The sequence below is a fragment of the Rhincodon typus genome, chromosome 49 (genome assembly GCF_021869965.1).
Source record: "Rhincodon typus isolate 14 chromosome 49, sRhiTyp1.1, whole genome shotgun sequence".
Lineage (NCBI taxonomy): Eukaryota > Metazoa > Chordata > Chondrichthyes > Orectolobiformes > Rhincodontidae > Rhincodon > Rhincodon typus.
This window is the reverse complement of record NC_063380.1, coordinates 4,066,974-4,088,238: the sequence shown is the minus strand read 5'-3', so window position 1 is coordinate 4,088,238 and position 21,265 is coordinate 4,066,974. Positions and strand designations below refer to the sequence as shown.

Here is a 21,265-nt window from a genome sequence, read left to right as displayed (position 1 = left end):
GGGGCTCAGAGAGAGGGGGAGAGATCGAGGGAGACAGAGAGGCAGGGGCTCAGAGCGAGAGAATGAGAGAGACAGAGACAGAGACACAGAGAGAGAGGTAGTGAGAGAGATTATCTTACTTCTCAGTGGCCTGCTCTTCCGCCTCCTCCTCTTCTTCCGCCTCCTCCTCTGTAGGGTCAGCCTCGGGAGTTGGTGGACGGCGGGGTAGGGGTCTGCAGCTCAGTTCAAGGCTGCTTCCCTCCTCAGCAAGGGCGCCATACAGGCGTAGGATCTCTTGGGGGCTCGGAGTCCACGTCTCTGCATCCTGGATCTCCTGGTCACTGCATTCAACGCACCATGAATCCTCAGTGTCCACAGTCAGTTCAGCTAGGCTGACTGCAGGGTCAGCATCCTCTGTCTGCATGCCTAGGGATTGTCCACTAGGAGACCAACTGGACAGGGTGGGGAGGAAGAGAGACAGAGAGAGTGACCACAGCGAGACTGGCTGGAGGGACGGTGTAGGGCAGGGAGAGAGAGAGAGAGAGAGAGAGAGAGAGAGAGTGTGCGCGACAGAGTAAGGGTGAGAAAGGGCAGAGAGAGAGCAAGGGTGAGAGAGGGTGAGAGTGGGGGTGAGGGCAAGGGCGAGAGAGGGTAAGAGAGGGTGAGGGCCATGGAGCATGGTAGAACGAGAGAGAGCGAGAGAGGGCAGACAGAGAGCGAGAGAGCAAGGGTGAGAAAGAGTAGAGGGGGGCAAGGGCGAGAAGGTGGGGCAAGGGCAAGAGTGAGAGGGCAAGGGCAAGAGAGGGTAAGAGAGAGGGCGAGGGCCAGGGAGCATGGTAGAGCGAGAGAGCAAGGGCGAGAGCGAGAGAGCGCAAGACAGCGAAAGTGACAGCGACAGCACAAGCCAGGGAGCAAGAAAGAGAGCGAGAGAGACCGCAGTGAGAACAGCTGGAGAGGGAGACAGAGACTCACCACAATGAGACCAACTTTTGTTACAGGCAGCGAGACAGAGAGGTGGAAACGGAGATTATTCTGTCCCCACTATCTCTGTAGCTGGTCACAGAGTCATACAGCATAGAAACACACCCTTCGATCCATCCAGTCCACGCCAAACATAATCCCGAACTAAACTAGTCCCAGCCGCCTGCTCCTGGCTCCTGTCCCTCCAAACCTTTCCTACTCATGTACTTATCCAAGTGTCTTTTAAACGTTGTAACTGAACCCATACCCACCACTTCCTCTGGAAGTTAATTCCACACATGAACCACCCTCTGTAAATTCTAGGATGTATCTCATCAGATCCAGATTTATCGGTCGTTAGCCCCATTAGTTTTACCAACACTTTTCTCTCGAAATAGTAATTGGATTTATTTCCCCTCCTTCTTGTTTATTTAGTCATTTCAGAATATTACTAGGAGACTGATGCTAAATATGTATTCAGTTCCTTTTCCATTTCCTGGTTCCCCATTACTATTTTCCATTATCCAATTTCTCTTTAGCTCCTCTCCTCGTTTTCATATAAAGAAGCCAGTTTTGTATACTTGCTAGTTTGCGCTCATAACTTACCTTGTCCCTCTTATTTTCTGGTGATAATCCCAATGGTATTAATGCTGTCAGCAAAAAATAAAAGAAACTCCTAATTGTAATAATCTTGGCAGTCAGTAATATTCATGGCAGTAGGTAAGCTATGCAGACAGTAATAGTTCTGACACTTTTGGAATGAGTGTAATAATCCTACTAGGAATAATCTTGACAGTAATAGCCCTGGTTAACAGTAAAAAGCCAGGTAGAAATAGTTGACAGTAATAATTCGGACAGGCGGTAATAATCCTGAGAGTGATACCTCTGGCAGACAGTAACAATTTTTTTTAATACATCTGTGGGATGTGGGCATCACTGGCTAGGCCCAGCATTTATTGCCTGTCCCTAGCAGCCCCTTGAAAAGATAGTGGTGAGCTCCCTTTTTGAACCGCTGCAGTCCATAAGCTGTGGGTAGACCCACAGTGTCTCTTAGGAAGGGAATTCGAGGATTGTGACCCAGCCACATTGAGGGAACGGCGATATATTTCCAAGTCAGGATTAAGAGTGGTTCAAAGGGGAACTTGCAGGGGGCTGGTGTTCCCGTGTATCTGCTGCCCCTTGTCCTTCTGGATGGAAGTGGCCGTGGGGTTTGGAAGATGCTGCCTGAGGGTCTTTGGTGAATTTCTGCAGGGCATCTTGTAGATGGTACACACTGCTGCAACTGAGCTTCGGTGGTGGCGGGTGGAGTGGGATGTTTGTGGATGTGGTGCCAATCCAGGCTACTTTGTCCTGGATGATGTCAAGCTTCTTGACTGTTGTTGGAGGTCCATTCATCCAGGCAAGTGGACAGTCAGGATGTCAGTTTCTTGCTACAGTATTCCTAACCTCTGACCTGCTCATGTTTATGTGGGGAGTCCAGTTGAGATTCTGGTCAATGGCAACCCCCAGGATATTGATAATGGGTAGATTCAGGGATGGTAACACCACTGAACGTCAATGGCAGTTAGATTGTCTCTTATTGGTCATGGTCCTGGCCTGGTATTTGTGTGGCGCGAATGTTACTTGCCACTTGTCAGCCCAAGCCTGGATATTGTCCCGATCTTGTTGCATGTGAACACGGACCGCTTCAGTATCTGAGGAGTCACAAATGGTGCTGAACATTGTGTAACCATCGGTGAACATCCCCCACTTCTGACCTTATGATGGAGGGAAGGTCATTGATGAAGCAGCTGAAGATGGTTGGGCCTAAGACACTACCCTGAGGAACTCCAGCAGAGATGTCCCAGAGCTGAGATGATTGACCTCCAACAACCATGACCATCTTCCTCTGTGTCAGGTGTGACTCCAACCAGCAGAGAGTTTGCCCCCTGATTGGCATTGATTCCAGTTTTGCTAGGGCTCTGTGATGCCACACTCGGTCGAACGCAGCCTTGACGTCAAGGGCTGTCACTCTCACCTCACCTCAGGAGTTTAGCTCTGAGAGCAATACCTCTGACAGTAATAATCCTGTCTTTTGCCTTTTACCTCTACCCTCTGTGTCCCGTCACAAAGCTGATTTTGATTCCAACTTGCTAAATTACCCTGAAACCCAATAACTTTTACCTTCTTTACCTTCATTGCTCAGACCTTTGAGTGTAGGAGTTGGGGACGTCGTGTTGAGATCGTACAGCACATTGGTGAGGCCTCTTCTGGAGCACTGTGTCCAGTTCTGGTCTCCCAGTTGTAGGAAAGGTACTGGAAAGGGTACAGAAGAGATTTACCAGGATGTTGCCGGGAATGGAGGGTTTGAGTTATATGGAGAGGCGGGATAAGCTGGGACTTTTTCACTAGAGCATAGGAGATTGAGAGGTGACCTTATAAAGGTTTATGAAATAACGAGAGGGTATAGATAAGGTGAATGGCAGGTATCTGTTCCCTAGGGTGGGGGATGGTTTCCAAGCCTAGGGAACATATTTTTAAGGTGAAAGGAGAAAGATTTAACAAAGACATGGGGGCAACTTTTTTTTTTAAGATAGAGAATGGTTTGCATGTGGAATAAATGTCCTGAGTAATTGGTGGTTGCGCTTACAATTGTAATATTTAAAAGGCACTTAGATAAGTACATGAATAGGAAATGTTTGAAGCGATATGGGCCAAGTGCAGGCAGTTGGGACTAGTTTAGTTCGCGATTACTCTCAGCATGACCTGGTTGGACAGAAGGGTCTGTTTCCGAGCTGTGTGAGTCTATCAGCTTCCCATGTCAAACGCCTTGCTGAAATCCATACAAAGCCAGTTCTAGTGCCCCACCCTCATCCAAACACTTGGTCGCGCCCTTGAAACATTCCACCAGTAACAATCCAGGCAGACAGAAAGAACACTGACAGACAAGTGATAAAGCTGGATAGTGATAACTCTGACAGTAGTAATCGCAAAAACATTAACCCTGGAAAACCCACGAGAAGCGGCAGGCCCTGGATAGAGAGTCCCGGGCTACGCGCTCAGATCCTGTGTGGACAGGCTGGCTGCTGGTATTCGCTGATATCTTTAACCCCTCCTTACTCTGATCCGAAGTCCCCACCCGCTGCAGGGAGGCTGCCATCATCCCGGTGCCGAAGAAAAGTCATGCAGACTACTGCCCTCACCTCCATCGTTATGAAGTGCTTCGAGAGTTAAGTCAGGGCTCATATTAACGCCAGCCTCCCAGATTGCAAAGGATCAAGACAATGTGCCTACCGGCGCAATGGGCCCATGGCAGACCCCATCTCCCTGGCCCTATGCTCATCCCCGCTGCATCTGAATGACAAGTCTACTCTTGGACTACAGCTCCGTCTTCAACGCCATAATCCCAAACAAAGGCATCTCCAAACCCTGAGCCCTAGGTCTCGGCTCCACACCACCCCCCCCACCCACCTCTGTAGCTGGACTTTCTGACCCATAGACAGTGAGATTAGGCGACAACACCTCCTCCACCATATACCTCAACACCAGTGCTCCACGGGGCTGCATACCCTTACCACACTCCTTATACACCCATGGCCAAATTCCGCTCCAACTCCATTTAGGTTTGCTGATGACACTGCTGTTGTAGGTCGGGTCTTAAACAACGACGAGACAGGACACAGGAAAGAGACCGAGTGCATAGCGACATGGTGTTAAGACACCAATCTCTCCACCAATGTCAGCAAAATGAAGGAGCTGGTCACTGACGTCAGGAAGCGGGGTGGAGGACATGCCCTGGTCTGCACCAATGGTGCTGAGATAGAGACGGTCGAGAGTGTCATGTTCCTGGGAGGCGATGATCACCCAACAATCTGGCCACGTCCATCCATGTTGACACAATGGCCAAGAAGGCACAACAACGCAGCTACTTCCTCAGGAGGCTACGGAAATTCAGCACGTCCACAAGGACTCTTAACAATTTTTATAGAGGCACCATAAGCAAGCATTCCATCTGGATGCATCAGAGCGGGAAGAACAGTTGCTATACCACAGGACCACAAGAAACGACAGAGAGTTGTGAGCACAGCCCAGTCCATCACACAAGCCAGCCTTCCATCCACTGGCTCCATCTACACTTCCCACTGCCTTGGGAAAGCAACCAACATCATCAAAGACCCCTCCCACCCCGGTTACACTCTCTTCCTACCTCTTCCATCCGGCATAAGGCATAAAAGTTTGAACACATGTACAAACAGATTTGAGAACAGCTTCTTATCACACTTTCAAATGTTAATGTTGATCTCTCCTTTTCTGTGCCTTTCCTGCGGCTGTAACACTACATTTCTGCCCTCTGTTCTGCTACCCTGATGCACTTTGTATTGTACAATCTGCCTGTCTAATACACAAAACAACACTTGTCATTGTATCTCAGTACATGTGACAACAATAAATCAAACTCAAACAGAAATAATTCTGACAGTTACAATCTCAAAGTAATACTCCTGATAAGAAAAATATGACAGTAATAATCTTGATAACTCTAGCTGACAGTAATAATGCTGATAGTAAGAACTCTAACAGTAATAATCCTGTTAGGAATAACTGGCAGTAATTCTCTTGAAAGTAATAATTTTAAGACCATAAGACATAGGAGCAGAAATTAGGCCATTCGGCCCACCGAGTCTGCTCCACCAGTCAATCATGGCTGATAAGTTCCTCAACCCCATTCTCCTGCTTTCTCCCTGTAACCCTTGATCCCCTTGTTAATAAAGAACCTATCTATCTCAGTCTTAAATGTACTCAATGACCTGGCCTCCACAGCCTTCTGTGGCAGTGAATTCCATAGATTCACCACTCTCTGGCTGAAGGGGTTTCTCCTTATCTCCATTCTAAAAGGTCTTCCCTTTACTCTAAGGCTGTTCCCTTGGGTCCTAGTCTCTCCTACCAATAGAAGCATCTTCCCAACATCCACTTTGTCCAGGCCATTCAGTATTCTGAAAATTTCAATTAGATCCCCCCTCATCTGTCTAAACTCCAACGAGTATAGACCCAGAGTCCTCAAACGTTCCTCGTACGTTAAGCTTTCCATTCCTGGGACCATTTTCGTGAACCTCCTCTGAACCTGCTCCAGGGCCAGTACATCCTTCCTGAGATATGAATTTTTGCTGTGTCTCCTGAATTACTCCCAGAAACTCCTGCCATTGCTGTTCCACTGTCATTCCCGCTAGGCTCATCTTCCAGTCAATTCTGCCCAGCTCCTCCCTCATGCCTCTGTAGTTGCCTTTATTCAGCTGTAATACCGTTACCTCTGATTCTATCTTCTCCCTCTCAAATTGCAGAGTAAATTCTATCATCTTATGATCACTGCCTCCTAAGGGTTCCTTCACCTTAAGCTCCTTTATCAAATCTGCCAATTTGCACAACACTAAATCCAGTATTGCCTGTTCCCTTGTGGGCTCCACCACGAGCTGCTCCAAAAAGCCATCTCGTAGACATTCCACAAACTCCTTTTCTTGCAATCCACTGCCAACATGATTTTCCCAGTCCACCTGCATATTGAAATCCCCCCTGATCACTGTGACTTTTGATAGCAATAATTCTGATAGTAATTCCTCTGAGACAGTAACACACATGATAGTAATAATTCTAGCAGTAAAACTCCTGCCAATAGTAACTCTGGAAATAGAACTCCAAGCAGGGATATCTTGGATGGAAATCCTCCTGATAGGGTAACTTTGACAGAAATACTGTTGACAAGAATAAATTTCACAGAACTAATCCTGTCAGTAACAACACTAGCACATCATAATATTCCTGTTAGTAATAAGTGACAGACTGTAATACAATTGATAGTAATAATTCCATCCTGACGAAGGGTCCCAATCTGAAAAATTGACTTTCCTGCTCCTCTGATGCTGCCTGACCTGCTGTGTTCCTCCAGCTCACACTGTATTGACTCTGAACTTCCAGCACCTGCAGTTCTTGCTAGCTCCTAGTAATAATTCTGGCAATAATATTCCAGATAGCAATCACTCTGTCAGTAATACTCCCGACAGACATAATTCTAACAGTAATACTCCTGATAAAAATTACTCTGGCAGTAATAACTTTGACACAGACCAATACTCCTGACAGTAATAATCCTGTTAGTAATAATACAGGCACAAAGCAATACTCCTGATGCTGCTTGGCCTGCTGTGTTCATCCAGCCCTGCACCTTGTTGTCTCGGATTCTCCAGCATCTGCAGTTCCTACTATCTCTACTCCTGATAGCAGGAACTGGTTCACGGTAACAATCCTGAGAGTAATAGCTCTGGCAGTAATAATGCTTACCACTGCGACAGAAGTCCTACAGAAAATGATAGATAAGAATGCAGAGAGACTGAGGAAGTGAGAAGGAGTTATTGAAGCAGCGACTTTGTTTGGAGGCAAACTATTTGGAGACTCCTCAGTCTGAATGTGGGAGGGAACAGGAAGTCTGAATGTGGGAGGGAACAGGAATGTCCCGTCTCCTCCGCTTGGGCCGTTCCGCTGATGGGCAGCTGCAGAAACCAATGGAGGACAGGATTCGGTGATTGACACCAGGACAAACTAATGGGAGGTGACATCAGCACAGCGGAAGGGGCGGGGAAAGGTCAAAAAGCAGTCCCATCCGCAGGAGGCAGGTCCGAGAGTTGATTGACAGGTAGTACCGGATGGGTGGGAAGCGTGAATGATGGATGGTTGGATCGACCAATGTAAACCATTAGGGGCGGGAGGCGAATGAGACGGGCAGCAAGACTGGTGACTGACAACAGAATCTTCCAATCCGATTGGAAGAATGTATTGAGGAATAACCAGTGGGTTGCAGGCGCGGGCCTGGAGGGGCGGGCGTTCCGGTAAATCCAATATCAGAGGGGAACAGAGATAACAGGGTGTAGAGCTGGATGAACACAGCAGGCCAAGCAGCATCATTTTCTGAAGAAGGGTCTAGGCCCGAAACGTCAGCCTTCCTGCTCCTATGATGCTGCTTGGCCTGCTGTGTTCATCCAGCTCTACACCTTGTTATCTCAGATTCTCCAGCATCTGCAGTTCCTCCTATCTCAGAGGGGAACAGGTCGCGGTACAGATGATAGACGGTTGAAGCGTCCAATGGGTGCCGTGGCACGTGACCAACTGGGACGCCCGCCCAATGGGAAGGTGGGCGTGTCTACGATTGACGTGTACTTCGGCCAACCGGAGGCGGCGAGCCGCCCCTTCCGTTATGGGGGCGGGCCTGCGCATGGCGGCCAATAGAGTTGGGGTGACGACGGGGCAGCGGACCAGTCAGATGAGGCGCTCGGGAGCCGGGGGGCGGGGCTCTGGTCAGATTTGAATCGGGCGGCGGTTGGGATGAGTGAGAGAACCCGTTCTGGCCGGCGAGGGGAGAAAAAACAGGTAAGAGACTAACTGAAAGGACGCCTTTTTAAATGTTATGATTGTATTACTTCCTCTGGCAGCACGTGGCACCCTCTGCGTGTTGAAGAAAATGTCTCTTTGGATCCTTTTTTAAAAACCTTTATTCTCTGACCTTTAACCTATGACCCTCTGCTCCTTGGCCATTGCCCCTCCGTTGCCCCTCGTGGTTCTATAAACCTTTATAAGGTCACCCCCTCAGCCTCTCCCTGTAGTTCAAACCCTCCAATATCCTTTTAAATCCCCCCCCCCCTCCCCACCAACCTTAAACCTATGCCCCTCTAGTTCTTGACATTCCCTTACCCTGGGGAAAAGACCTTGTTTATTTACCCTATCCATTGCCCCTCATGGTTTTATAAACCTCTATAAGGTCACCCCCTCAGCCTCTCCATATCCTTTTAAATCTTTCCCTTCTCACCTTAAACCTATGCTTCTCTAGTTTTGGACTCCTCCACCCTGGGGAAAAGACCTTGTTTATTTACCCTACTCAGTGCCCCTCATGGTTTTATAAACCTCTGTAAGGTCACCCCCTCAGCCTCCGATGCTCCAGGGAAAATAGCCCCAGCCTATCCAGCCTCTCCCTGTAGCTCAAACCCTTACACTTTCCCCCTCTCACCTTAAATCTATGCCCCTCTAGTTCTGGGCTCCCCCACCCTGGGGAAAAGACCTGGTTTATTTACCCTATCCATGCCCCTCATCGTTTTATAAACCTCTATAAGGACACCCCTCAGCCTCTGACGCTCCAGGGAAAATAACCCCAGCCACTCCCTATGGCTCAAACCCTGGCAAATCCATTGTAATTCTTTTCTGAACCTTTTTGAGTTTCACAGCATCCTTCCTACAGCAGGGAGACTGGAATTGAAGGGAGTGTCCCAAAAGTGGTCTAACATTTACAGCCACAACACGACCTCCCAACTGCTAAGCTCAATGCAGACAAACAGGAGGCTGGAAGAACACAGCAAGCCAGGTAGCATCTGGAGAAAGGAAGAAGTCAAGGTTTTGGGCATTACCCTTCTTCAGGTCTCCAGCCCTGAGGAAGGGTAATACCCAAAACATTGACTGCTCCTTTGCTCCAGATGTTGCCTGGCTTGCTGTGTTCTTCCAGCCTTCTGTTTGTCTACCTTGGATTCCAGCATCTGCAGTTTTTTTTGTCTCTAACCAATCCTGTACTCAGTGCTCTGACCAATAAAGGAAAGTGTACCAAACGCCGCCTTCACCACCCTGTCTACCTGCACTCCAAGGTCTCTTTGTTCAGCAACACTTCCCAGGACCTTACCATTAAGTGTATAAGTCCTGCCCCGATTTGCCTTTCCAAAATGCAACATCTTACACTTAGCTAAATTAAACTCCATCTGCCACTCCTCGTGACATCTTCCCTATACCAGGGAGACCAGAGTCGAATGCAGTATTCCAAAAGTGGCCTCACCAATGTCCTGTACGTGACGTCCTGACTTGTATGTAAGACTTTGGTTCGGCCACTCTTAGAGCATTGCATTCAATTCTGGTCGCCACATTACAGGATGGATTTGGAGGCTTTGGGGAGGGTGCAGAAGAGGTTTAGCAGGATGCTGCCTGGATAAGAGGGTATAAGCTATAAGGAGAGGCTAGAAAAGCTCTGGTTGTTTTCTCTAGTGTGGCAGAGGCTGAGGGGAGACTTGATAGAAGTCTATAATGTTATGAGATGCAGAGGTAGGGATAACGGTCAGAATCTTTTTCCCAGAGTTGAAAGGCCTAATTATAAGGGGCATGCATTTAAGGTGACAGGGGGGAATATTGAAAGGAGATGTGAGAGGCAAGTTTTTTTTTATACACACTGTGTGGGAGACTGGAATGCGCTGCCAGGGGTGGTGGTGGAGGCAGATATGATAGGAGTGTTTAAGGGACTTCTAGATAAGTACATGGATATGCAAGGGATGAAGGGATATGGACCAAGGGCAGGCAGAAGGGAATGGTCTAATTTGGCATCAAGTTTGACAGAACATCATGGGCCAAAGAGCCCATTCCTGTGTTGTGCTGTCCTATGTTCTATACTCGATGCACTGATCCATAAAGGCAAGCTTTTGATTTGATTTATTGTTGTCATGTCTACCCAACTACAGTGAAAAGTTTTGTTTTGCAAGCAGCAGTCGCAGATCATAGCAAACAAGGACAGACATGATCTGGCAGCATCTGTGAAGGAAAAACCAAAGTTAACATTTCGGGTCCGATGATCCTTTCTCAGAACCCTTCCTCAGTGTGCGTGTTTTGAGGAAGGGTCACCGGACCTGAAACGTTAACTCTGTTTTCTCCTTCACAGGTGCTGCCAGACCTGCTGAGCTTTTCCAGCAACTTTGTTGTTGTTCCTGATTTACAGCATCCGCAGTTCTTTCGGTTTTTATTTCGGATGGACAGGCACCCAGACAGACTGAGGTGTGCAATGTTACAACTGCGCAGGAGGTGTACAAAAAGTAATTTGACATTAGAGAGGTCTGTTTAGCAGTCTAATAACAGAGGGGAGAGAAGCTGTTCTTGAACCTGTTGGTGTATGTATTCGAGTCTCTGTATCTTCTGCCAGAAGGAAGAGAATATTACCAGGGTTGGAGGGGTCTATGATAATGTCGACAGCCTTTCCACGGCAACAAGAAGTGTAGATGGAATATTAAATGCAGCCTTCATCACCCTGCCTACGCGCAACTCTGCTTTCAAGGAACAACGAACCCACACCCCATCAACGTCACGTTCGACTGAGTGTGGTATCAAGACTGGAATCGATGGGCATCGGGGAACTGCAGGTTGGAGTGGTACCTGGCACGTAGGAAAATGGTTACGGTCGTTGAAGTTCAGTCATCTCAGTTCCGGCAAATCTCTGCAGGATTTCCTCAGGGTAGTGCCCTAGAGCTCAACCACCTTCAGCTGTTTCATCAATGACCTTCCTACCATCGTAAGGTCAGAAGTGGGGATATTTGCCGATGATCGCACAATCTTCACCGTTCACGGCTCCTCAGACACTGAAGCAGTCCAGAAGCAGCAAGAACTGGACAACGTCCATGCTTGGGCTGACAAGTGGCAAGAGATATTTGCACTGTACAAGTGCCAGGCTATGACTGTCACTTAGTGGGGACAATCTAACCACTGTCCCCTTGACATTCCATGGTATTATCATCACTGAATTTCCCCCAATATCAACATCCTTGGGGTTACCATTGACCAGAAACTGAACTGCACTCGTCATATGAATACTATGGCTATTAGAACAGGTCAGAGGCTGGGTATACTGCTGCAAGTAATTCACCACCTGACTCCCCAAAGCCTGTCCAACATCTGCCACCACCACCAATGCTCAGTAGCAGCGGTGTGTACCATCTATAAAATGCTGCAGAAAGTCCCCAAAGATCCTCAGGCAGCACCTTCCACGGCCACTTCCATCCAGAAGGAGAAGGGGCAGCAGATATGTGGGAACAGCAGCCCCCTGCAAGTTCCCCACCGAGCCACTCCCCATCCTGACTTGGAAGTATATCAGCTCTTCCTTTTAACTGGGTTAAAATCCTGGAATTGCCTCTCTAATGGCATTGTGGGTCTTACCTACAGCACGTGAACTGCAGCGGTTCGAGAAGGCAGCTCACCCCCACCTCCTCAAGGGACAACTAGGAAGAGTAGTAAATGCTGGGCCCAACCGGTGACACACTCATCCAACAAAGGAATAAAAGTGTGGCACTCCCTGCATAGTGATGAACCCGTCATTAATTGCTTTTAACTTTTCTCTCTCTCTTTCTCTCCATCAGATGCAGTCGACGACGTCCAGCCTTCCTCCACCTCCTGCAGACGTCCAGTCCTCCAGGAAGGTGGCTGGTCCACACCATCGCCGCCAGGTGCAGGTGGTGGTCCGTCTCCGGCCGTACCAGGCCACTGAGGATGACCAGCAGCAGGGCCCCTGTGTGCGTGGCCTGGACACCCGCTCACTGGAGATCGTGAACTGGAGGAGTCGTACAGAGACCATGCAGTACAAGTGAGCGTCCCGCACACAGACACAGACACAGACACGCCCTCCCTCCCTTCACCGCCAAGCTGAGATGGCGACGTGGCTGTAAGGTCAAAATGGACCGCGATTGCAGAGCTCGGTGTTCTCTCACGGTAGCGACTGACACACCCCTCCTCACCCTAAAGTTGCCAGGGGATACAGCAGGATATAGATAGGCTGGAGACTTGGGCGGAGAAATGGCAGATGGAATTTAATCCAGACACACCTAGTCACACTGGGCGGGGGAGGGGCGTTTGGGGAAACCGTCCTATGAAGAGAGATTGGGACAAACTGGTGAGAGTGATGGTGACCCTCGGCCAGTGTGAAATTGAGTCCATGCTGTTGGCCCTACACTGCATTGCAAACCAGCTGCCAGGCAACTGACTCATCCCATTGCCTCCATGCAGAGAGTGTCAGTCTAGAAATGCACTTGGCTTTGAAAGGTATGCCAGAATAGTTCCGGAGTTGATCAAATAGCGGGCTGTTGTATTTAAGAGCCGGCTTCTGGCTGGGGACATCAGTTCCCCGTCCTATAAGATTTGATTTAGTCATTATCTTACTGTCCCTCACTTGTGGTTTTTAGCATTGGGTTCAATATGTTGGAAACAGCCTCTTCAGAGATGCTATTGCAAGTTTCTGGCGCAGGTGGGACTTGAACCGCCTGGTCCAAAGATAGGGACACTACCACCATGCAACAAGAGTCCCTCAGGTTTTGGTTAATGTTGTGGTGCCCCTTGTGTGGTGGGGTGGGGGAAGAGGTTCCTGAGTTTCATTTTTTAAATTTCATGGTGGCTCAGTGGTTAACACTGTTGTAAGGGGCCTGGGTTCGATTCCACCCTTGGGCGACTGTGTGGACTTTGCACATTGTCCCCACGTCTGCTTGGTTTTCCTCCGGGTGCTCCGGATTCCTCCCACAGTGCAAAGATGTGCAGGCTAGGGTGAATTGGCTGTGCTAAGTTGCCCTGTAGTGCCCAGGGATGTGTGATATAGGTGGATTGGCCATGGGAAATCCAGGGTTACAGGGATAGGGTAGGGGGGAGTTGAGTCTGGGTGGGACAGTCAGTGTGGACTTTTTAGGCCGAATGGCCTGTTTCCACCCTGTGGGGATACTATGTAAAAATAAACAAACCACTGGCTTCCTGTGTCCATGACCATGTGTGTGCAGGTTGTGGGAGGTTGCACACTGTTTTCGTTTTCTTAAGAAATCTTTGGTGTCATTTCAGCACCAGACGCCTGATCTTTAAGCATTTGAGGCTTTGTGGGCCTTGCTAACGTAGGTAAGTAGTAAGAGCCCACCTCTTTGACACCCAGCTGCAGACGTGACTGCAATGGTGAGGGAGCATGTGGTGATAACTGACATGTTTGTTAACACCCAGTCACACTTCACTCAATTGAATGATTTAACTTCCTGAGCTGGACAGCTACAGCAAATTACATTAGCAAAGTGATTTCTTTTTGCAAACAAAAAGTCATAAATTTGTTCATTGTTATTGTTCTGACTTTGTACTGCACCTTTTTGAAGTTCTTCAGGCCAGCTGGGCACTGTTTTCCCTGTCCAACATTATTTTAATTCCATTCCCATAGTTAATGTTTGGTTTTGGTACACGTTACAGTCCACCCCCACCCCCGCAGTGGGCAATTGTCACTTTTCTTGTTTGGTTTATTTAAAGAAATGGAGCTGGGTTCTTCTCCAGTGGGGAGTTTGCCTCTGGATAGGGAAAGGTGTTAAACTATTGATTTTAAAATAAAACCCTTGTAAATCTCAAAGGTGTTTGCTGCCCAATGCAATGTCTGGGTATCAGTCTGTGGAAGAACCAGGCCCCCCTCTTGATCAGATAGCCCCTCGGTCTGTTCTGTGCTGTGCATCTCAAATAGGAGCAGGAACCCTCGGCTCTTTGATCCCTGACCCTACTGTACAATAAGAACACGTGGCTGGTCTCATTACTCCACATTCCCAGCTTCCCGCAGGAGAAGACGGAAGGGGTGAAAGGTTAGCAGCAAACTATCCACCTCGACTGTACAAATTTTCAAGGAATCTGCTTCCACCGCCTAGCGAGGAAAATTGTTTAAAATAGTAATAAGGCTAATTGAGAGCACGTTTCCCCGGCTATACACGTAGCTAAACCTCCCTTCCTCCTGTCTTTCAGTTTTGATGCATTTTACGGTGATGACGCGTCACAGCAGGAGATCTATGTGAACTCAGTGAAACCGATCCTGTCGCATATCCTAAATGGACAGAATGCCAGTGTCTTTGCCTACGGCCCTACGGGAGCAGGTGAGCGACCGAGTGAGTGACAGTCTGCTGCTGAGCCTCCTCAGTTGGAGAACAGCCCCCCCTCAACCATTTGTTTGTTTTCTCATTGACAGGCAAGACCCACACGATGCTGGGCAGTGCCAAGCAGCCTGGGGTGGTGCCTCGTTCCCTGCTGGACATATTCCGCATGGTGCGGGAGCAGAGTGACCAGCTGGGTGGGCCCTCCTGGAGTTTTGCTGTCACAATGTCCTACCTGGAGATCTACCAGGAGAAGGTGAGTTTTCTTCACTGTCCTGGTTGGTTTGGGTGGGGGGTGCTGGGTAGGGGAGAGAGACATGACTTCAGAGATCCAGGTTCAAGTCCCACCTGGGGTTGCTGGGGTATTTGACTTCAATTAGTCAAATAAATTCTCTCACTGAAGAAGTTAGACACAATAACGGTGACCATGAAACCAGCGTTAATTGTTGTAGAGAGCCACTGCCTCTGGGGGCACCACTTGCCGTGCTTTTCCCCTTGACCCTGCGTCCTGCCCGTGTGGAAAACAGCTCTGGCTCATGAACGCGTGGCTGTGCCACCTCTGCAATCCATTCCCCAGCCCCTGCGTATCTCGCGGTCTGCTTGCACTGTCCCAGCAGCCTATTGGAGGATGGTAACGTTGCCAACGTGTCTCAGGTGTTGGATCTGCTGGAGACCACGCACCAGGATTTGCCGATCCGAGAGGACCAAGACAAGAACATTTTCATTCCCAACCTGACGCAGCAACCGATCACCAGCTTCGTGGAGTTTGAGCAGTTCTTCCTGCCGGCCACACAAAGACGGACCACGGCCAGCACCAAACTGAATTGTCGTTCCAGTCGCAGTCACTCTGTGCTACTGATCAAGGTACAGAAGAGTGGAGACACACTGCTTCTATCTCATCCCTTCGTTGCTCTTTCAGTTATCTTTCTGTTGCTCACGTCTCTCAACGCTCTCCCTCTCTCTTCTGTATTGTAAATGATGTATCGGTAGGCGCTGCATTCAAGAATTTAATCCCAGTGCTCGGACCTGAGGCTACAAGATCACTGTCCAGTTGTGCTCAGAATGTGACTCAACTTCAAAATCCTCCCACCTACCCTCCACCACCTTGCTGTCTCTCTTCCTTCTCCCACCCCCAGCGCTCTGTGTAACATGCGCGCTCTCTCTCTCTCTCTCACACACACACTGCCGTTGTAACAGACTGTATTTGGTTCAGCAAAGCCAGCAGCTCCTCCTCCGCCCCCCCACCCCCTCCCGCAACCCCACCACATCCCACTCTCGCCCTGATCCAGTCCTGGTTCTGTTGCAGGTGATGAAATTGCAGCGAGAGGCTCCGTTCCGACAGCTGACAGGGAAACTCTACCTCATCGACCTGGCAGGATCCGAGGATAATCGCAAGACCGGGAATGAAGGTGTCAGGTGGGTGCAATGCCACAACTGCCACTTTGGCAAGATCTGGCTCGGGGACCTGTCTCAAATAAACAAGCTGTTAGATTCAGGGAACTTGATGGGGGAAATACCTCAGGATTGTACATTTTTGAACAACGTATAGCAAAGCTGTTTTTTTAATCCAATGTTAGAACAGTATATCAATCTACATTACATGTGCAACATATTACTAACATCTACAAATAACATTTGGTAAATATAAATAATAGACCTTGATGGAATAGCCCGCAGTACACATTAAATAGTAAATCATTGCTCAGCAACTCCCCTCAGACATGAGTGACACAGGGGGCCATCCAATCTTTATACTTCACACAGGATCACCATTCTTCACTTGTTGCATTGGCCTTGAACCACGTTTTCTGGAGTCACACTGTCATGGACTGTCTCTCAGCGACTATTCTGGCTGCTCAGTCTCCTGCGCCCCCCCCTCCCCCACTGTGGACTTGGGAATACTCCAGTGTTTCACCAAGCCAGTACTACCCCTGCATTTTCTCCCCTTCGAGCTTGCCCCATTGCATCAAGCAAATTCTACCTGAGTTTTTCCAATCTTCACTGTCCCAGCCCCTCTGAAGAATTGATGTCTGCAGACTTCTTCCAAGCTCTTCGCATAGAGCCGGTGATCTTCCCAGGATGATTACCGAGTCCTGACCCCATTGCTAAGCTGCCTATTAATTCCCAAACTTTTCTCCCTGAATTCTGACCGCATAGAACCATTCACATGCTCTTGAGTCTTGTAGCTATCTGTTCTGTATATGTTGCCATCAGATTCCTGGCTTGCAATAAAATAAAGGGTACAAAAGGAGGCTTTGGTCAGCTACCAGAATTGGGTGGGACATAATGTTGCTGGGAGTAGCTGTCACTGTGTTGTAATGCTACTTTACTGTATTTCTCAGGTTAAAGGAGAGTGGAGCCATTAACACCTCCCTGTTTGTGTTGAGCAAAGTGGTGGATGCACTGAACCAGGGCTTGTGCAGGGTCCCCTACAGGGACAGCAAGCTAACCCGCCTGCTGCAGGTAAAACTCACCCCAAAACCGTTTTCTCACCTCAGTTTTTGCTGAGTCAGCTGCTGAGGGATTTGTATGGCAAGGTTGCTGTCGCAGCGGGAGGCAAAGTCTTTGCTCAGTAGTTCGGAGATAGAGTTCTTCGTAGAGGGTGCTGTAGTAGAATCGGAGACTAGGCTCCTGAATCTAAACAGAGGAAGCTGTGATGGTATGAGGCATAAGCTGGCAATGATAGTTTGGGGAACATGAAGCAGTCAGATAAGGGCAAGCGTATAGAATGTACGTAGGGGAACTGCAACACTTGCTCGTTGCTGTCGGGCTGAAAAAATACAAATGTGAAAGGTGGCCCAATGTGGAGGACATTAACAAAGTTTGAGAAAAGTCAGTATCAAAAAGACTGTGACAGACAACATTAAAAGGGTGTTCAAACCCCACCTCCCCAGTTCTTAATAACTGCTTTCTTCGTAAAACCTAATCACATTTTTGCCCCAGTCAGTAAAATAAGTGCATGTTAGCTAAACATTAACATAAGAACAAAGCCTGCAGCTCAGGAAGCTGATGAGATTTCTGGAGAACGTTAAGCTTTGGATCACGCGTTCACTGTTATCTGTCACGTTGACTTCTTTGTCTCTCTGTGTATAAATATCTCGTAACTCTGCATTGCTGCAGAGTCTTTGGTATCTAACCTTCGTTAGTGTTGATGCTCTGTAATATCAGGAATAAAAAGTTCTCTTTGCCTCGAAGTCTGACAGCTGCAGTCCTGTTACTCGAACTTCTCCAACACCCAACCGTGGCTAACCAGGGGAATTGGATCCAAGGTGGGAGTGTACAAATTAGCTAAAATAAGTACCAGACGTGAAGATTGGGAGCGGTTTGGATGTCAGCAAAGCAGGATGAAGGAAACACAGAAACTGATTATAAAAGCTGTGTGAAGAGAAAGAGTTTAGTGAAGACCATTGTAGGTCCTTTACAGTCAGAAATGGGAGCACTTATAACGGGGAACACTGAGATGGCAGGCCAATTAAATACATAACACACAAAAACAGAACTTGCTGGAGAAACTCTGCAGATCTGGCAGCATCCGTGGACATCAAATCCAGTGACCCTTCTTCAGAACTGATGGGTGGGGAAAAAGCATGCTGATGCCAGGGGGCAGGAGAGAAAGGATAGAGCCGATAGGTAGAGACAGAGCCTGGAGAGCGTGAAAACAAAGTGGGCAGACAGGGGGATTGTTGATGATAAGGTAGGGAAGAGGAGAAGGTGGATAGGTTAATACTCGGGGCTATGAGTGGGTGAAAATGGGCAGTCCTGGGCAATGGAAGCCCTTGGCGTGAGTGGGTGGGTCATGGACATGGAAACAGGTGTAAGTGCTCTGAGATTGTGAACCTCGGCGAAGGCTGTCTGGTCCACAAACGGAAGAGGAAGTGTTGCTCTTCAGCTTGGGTTGAGTCTCTTTGCAGCGCTGTCGTATGCTTGGGACCGAAATGTTGGCCGGGGAACGCTGGTGTGTTGAAATGGCAGGCAACTAAAAGGTTGGCTCTTCCTATAGACAGAACAGAGGTGCAAAGTGGTCACCAGTCTGTGTTTTGTCTCCCGTTTTTATAGAGGAGACCACATTGTGAGCGGCAAATACAGTAGGCTAGATTCAAGGAAGCACAGATAAAATTGCTCCTTCACATGGGCGGTGTGTCTGGGCCCTTCGATAATGAGGACAGAGGAAGTAAAACTGGCAAGTGTTGCACCTTCTGCAGTTGTACAGGATGGTGCTGTGGGGAGGTGTTGGGAACGGGCCAGGATATCCCAGAGGGAACAGTGCCTGCGGAATGCTGACAAGGGACAGGAAAATATGTCTGTTGGGAGCTGGTGGAAATGGCAGCTTTTCACCCTTTGGATGTGGAGGCTGGTGGAGTAGAAAGTGAGGATTGGTGGACTCGATTATGTTCGGGGGGAAAAGAAGGAGTAAGGGCAGACGTATGGGAAATGGGTGAGACATGACTAAGAGCCCTCTTAACCATGTGGCAGAGCATCCTTGGTTGAGGAGAAAGGCGGATGTTTGAGGCTCCCTGCAGGAAATAACACCACAAATACAGTATCAGTTGATGGGTTTGTAATGGACATCAGACAGTCCAGGAGACCCTGGGCCACCTCACCTCAGCTCTGCTGCCAGACCTGAGTTTCTCCAGCAACATCTGGTTTTGTGTTTCAGATCTCCAGCATTTGCAATTCTTCGTTTTTAGTTCAGCATTTTGGTTCTGCCTTCACATAGGAAGGAAGACCCACATAGTGTCCCAAAAATGTTGGTGAGGGCAAGGTCAAGCGAGAGGGAGGAACTGAAGGAAATCGGGATTAGTAGGGAAAAGGGTGTATGGGAAATTGATGGAATTGAAGCCCGATAAAATCCACGGAGCCTGGATAATCTGCATCCCAACGTAGAGTTGTGGAATCATACAGCATGGAAACAAACCCTTTAGTCCAACTCCTCCATGCGGACCAAGTTTACCAATTTTCCTGTGCTTAGCCCGTGTCCCCTCTGAACCTTTCCCATTTATGCACCTGTCCAAATGTCTTTTAAATGTTGTAACTGTACCCGCATTTAGCACTTTCTCCATCAGTTCCTTCCATAGACGCACCACCCTCAATGGGGAGGGGTAAAAGTTGCCCGTCAGGTCCCTTTTTAAGTCTCCCCGTTCTCACCTTTAAACCTATGCCCTCTGGGTTTGAAGTCTTCCCCCCACCCTCAGGAAAAGACCTTTGCTACTCACCTTATCGATGCCCCTCATAATTTTATAAACTTCTACAAGGTCAGCCCTCAATCCTTGCGCTCCCAGTGAAAAAAGTCCCAACCTATCCAGCCCCTCCTCTTAACTTGAATGCTCCTGTTCCAGTAACATCCTGGTAAATTTTTTCTATACCCTTTACAATTGAATAATATCCTTCGTGACCAGGCGCTACTCCAATAGTAGCCTCCCAAATGTCCTGTACAGCACCGACATGACCTCCCAACTTCAACACTCAATGCTCTGACCAACTTAGGCAAGCATGCCAAATGCTGCCTTCAACCTGTTATCCCACTCCCAAGGAATTATGTACCTGAACCCCTAGGTGTCTCTGTTCATCGACACTGTCCAGGGCCCCTACCATTGATTGTATAAGTCCTGCCCTGATTTGTCTTACCAAAATGCAACACCTCGCATTTATCTAAATTCAACTCCATCTGCCACTCCTCGGCCTATTGGCCCAGCTGATAAAGATTCCATTGTACTTCAGGATAACCTTCACTGTCCACTACGTCACCAATTTTGTGTCATCTGCAAACTTACTGCCCATTGCCTCCTATATTCTCATCCAAGTCGTTTATATAAACGACAAGCAACAGTGAACTGAGCTGTGGAACACTGCTGGTCGCAGGCCTCCATTCAAAAAAAATTCCTTCACCACCACCATCTGTCTCCTACAGTCAAGTCAAGTTTTGTATCCAACTGGCTGCATTGGTGATCAAATTGCAAGATTGCGTAGACTCTGGAGCACTTCCCACAGATTTGAGGATAACTGGGAATTATAGACCAGTCAACCTGACATCTGTAATGGGGAAAATTCTAGAGTCCGTTGTAAAAGAGTGACAGCATTGGACAGTGTCATGGTGGATTTACGAAAGGGAAATCATGCTTGGCAAATCTACGAGAGTTTTCTAAGGATGTGACTAGTAGAGTGGGTAAGGAGGAGCCAGTGGATGTGGTTCACCAGGGCTTTGAGAAGGCTTTTCGTAAAGGCCGCACAAGGGGAGATTCAAGTGTAAAATGTGTGGCTCAACCCTGCAATCATTGGGTTTAAATGTTGTTCTATTCCTCCTTCCTGATCTTGCCGCTTCTCTCACGTGCTTTGCTTCCAATGATCTGTTTGGTTTGGTGCTAGGATTCCCTAGGAGGCACAGCCCACAGTGTAATGATAACCAACATCGCTCCAGAATACAAACACTACTTTAACACCCTCACTGCCCTCAACTTTGCTGCCAAATCCAAGCTGGTGGTCAACCGTCCGTTCACACAGGAAACCATCCAGCCGATCGGTAAGTGTGGTTACAACTGAAAACCTCTCCGTATATGCTGCTGGGAAAGACCCGACATTCCCTGTAATGGGACTGTAATTACACACGGGGCTGTAGCGCACGGGGAGGGATTCCCTGTAATGACACA

The 21,265-nt window shown here is 48.4% G+C and overlaps 2 protein-coding genes across 5 annotated transcripts in view; one reads left to right on the top strand and one right to left on the bottom strand.

Moving 5' to 3' along the window:
• pagr1 (PAXIP1 associated glutamate-rich protein 1) overlaps positions 1-7,386 on the bottom strand; it is a 9,225-nt gene extending 1,839 nt beyond the window's left edge. Inside the window, exons 1-4 of one of the 4 annotated variants that reach the window (XM_048620977.1) lie at positions 7,252-7,386; positions 3,112-3,234; positions 1,546-1,589; positions 120-431 (exon numbers count right to left, since the gene is read on the bottom strand). In XM_048620977.1, coding sequence (XP_048476934.1) covers positions 120-403 — 284 coding nt within the window. In that variant the 5' untranslated portion in view covers positions 404-431; positions 1,546-1,589; positions 3,112-3,234; positions 7,252-7,386. Of the gene's footprint in view, positions 1-119; positions 432-1,545; positions 1,590-3,102; positions 3,235-7,251 lie in introns of all 4 variants that reach the window. The other 3 variants (XM_048620980.1, XM_048620978.1, XM_048620979.1) reach the window with 3 other exon arrangements.
• Positions 7,387-7,919: 533 nt separating this feature from the next.
• The window catches only part of kif22 (kinesin family member 22), a 29,592-nt gene continuing 16,246 nt past the window's right edge, over positions 7,920-21,265 (top strand). The window contains exons 1-8 of the mRNA XM_048620930.1: positions 7,920-8,334; positions 12,114-12,337; positions 14,497-14,624; positions 14,717-14,877; positions 15,276-15,485; positions 15,928-16,037; positions 16,964-17,084; positions 20,985-21,138. Of these exons, the coding sequence (XP_048476887.1) occupies positions 8,290-8,334; positions 12,114-12,337; positions 14,497-14,624; positions 14,717-14,877; positions 15,276-15,485; positions 15,928-16,037; positions 16,964-17,084; positions 20,985-21,138 (1,153 nt within the window). The 5' untranslated portion in view covers positions 7,920-8,289. The remainder of the gene's footprint in view (positions 8,335-12,113; positions 12,338-14,496; positions 14,625-14,716; positions 14,878-15,275; positions 15,486-15,927; positions 16,038-16,963; positions 17,085-20,984; positions 21,139-21,265) is intronic.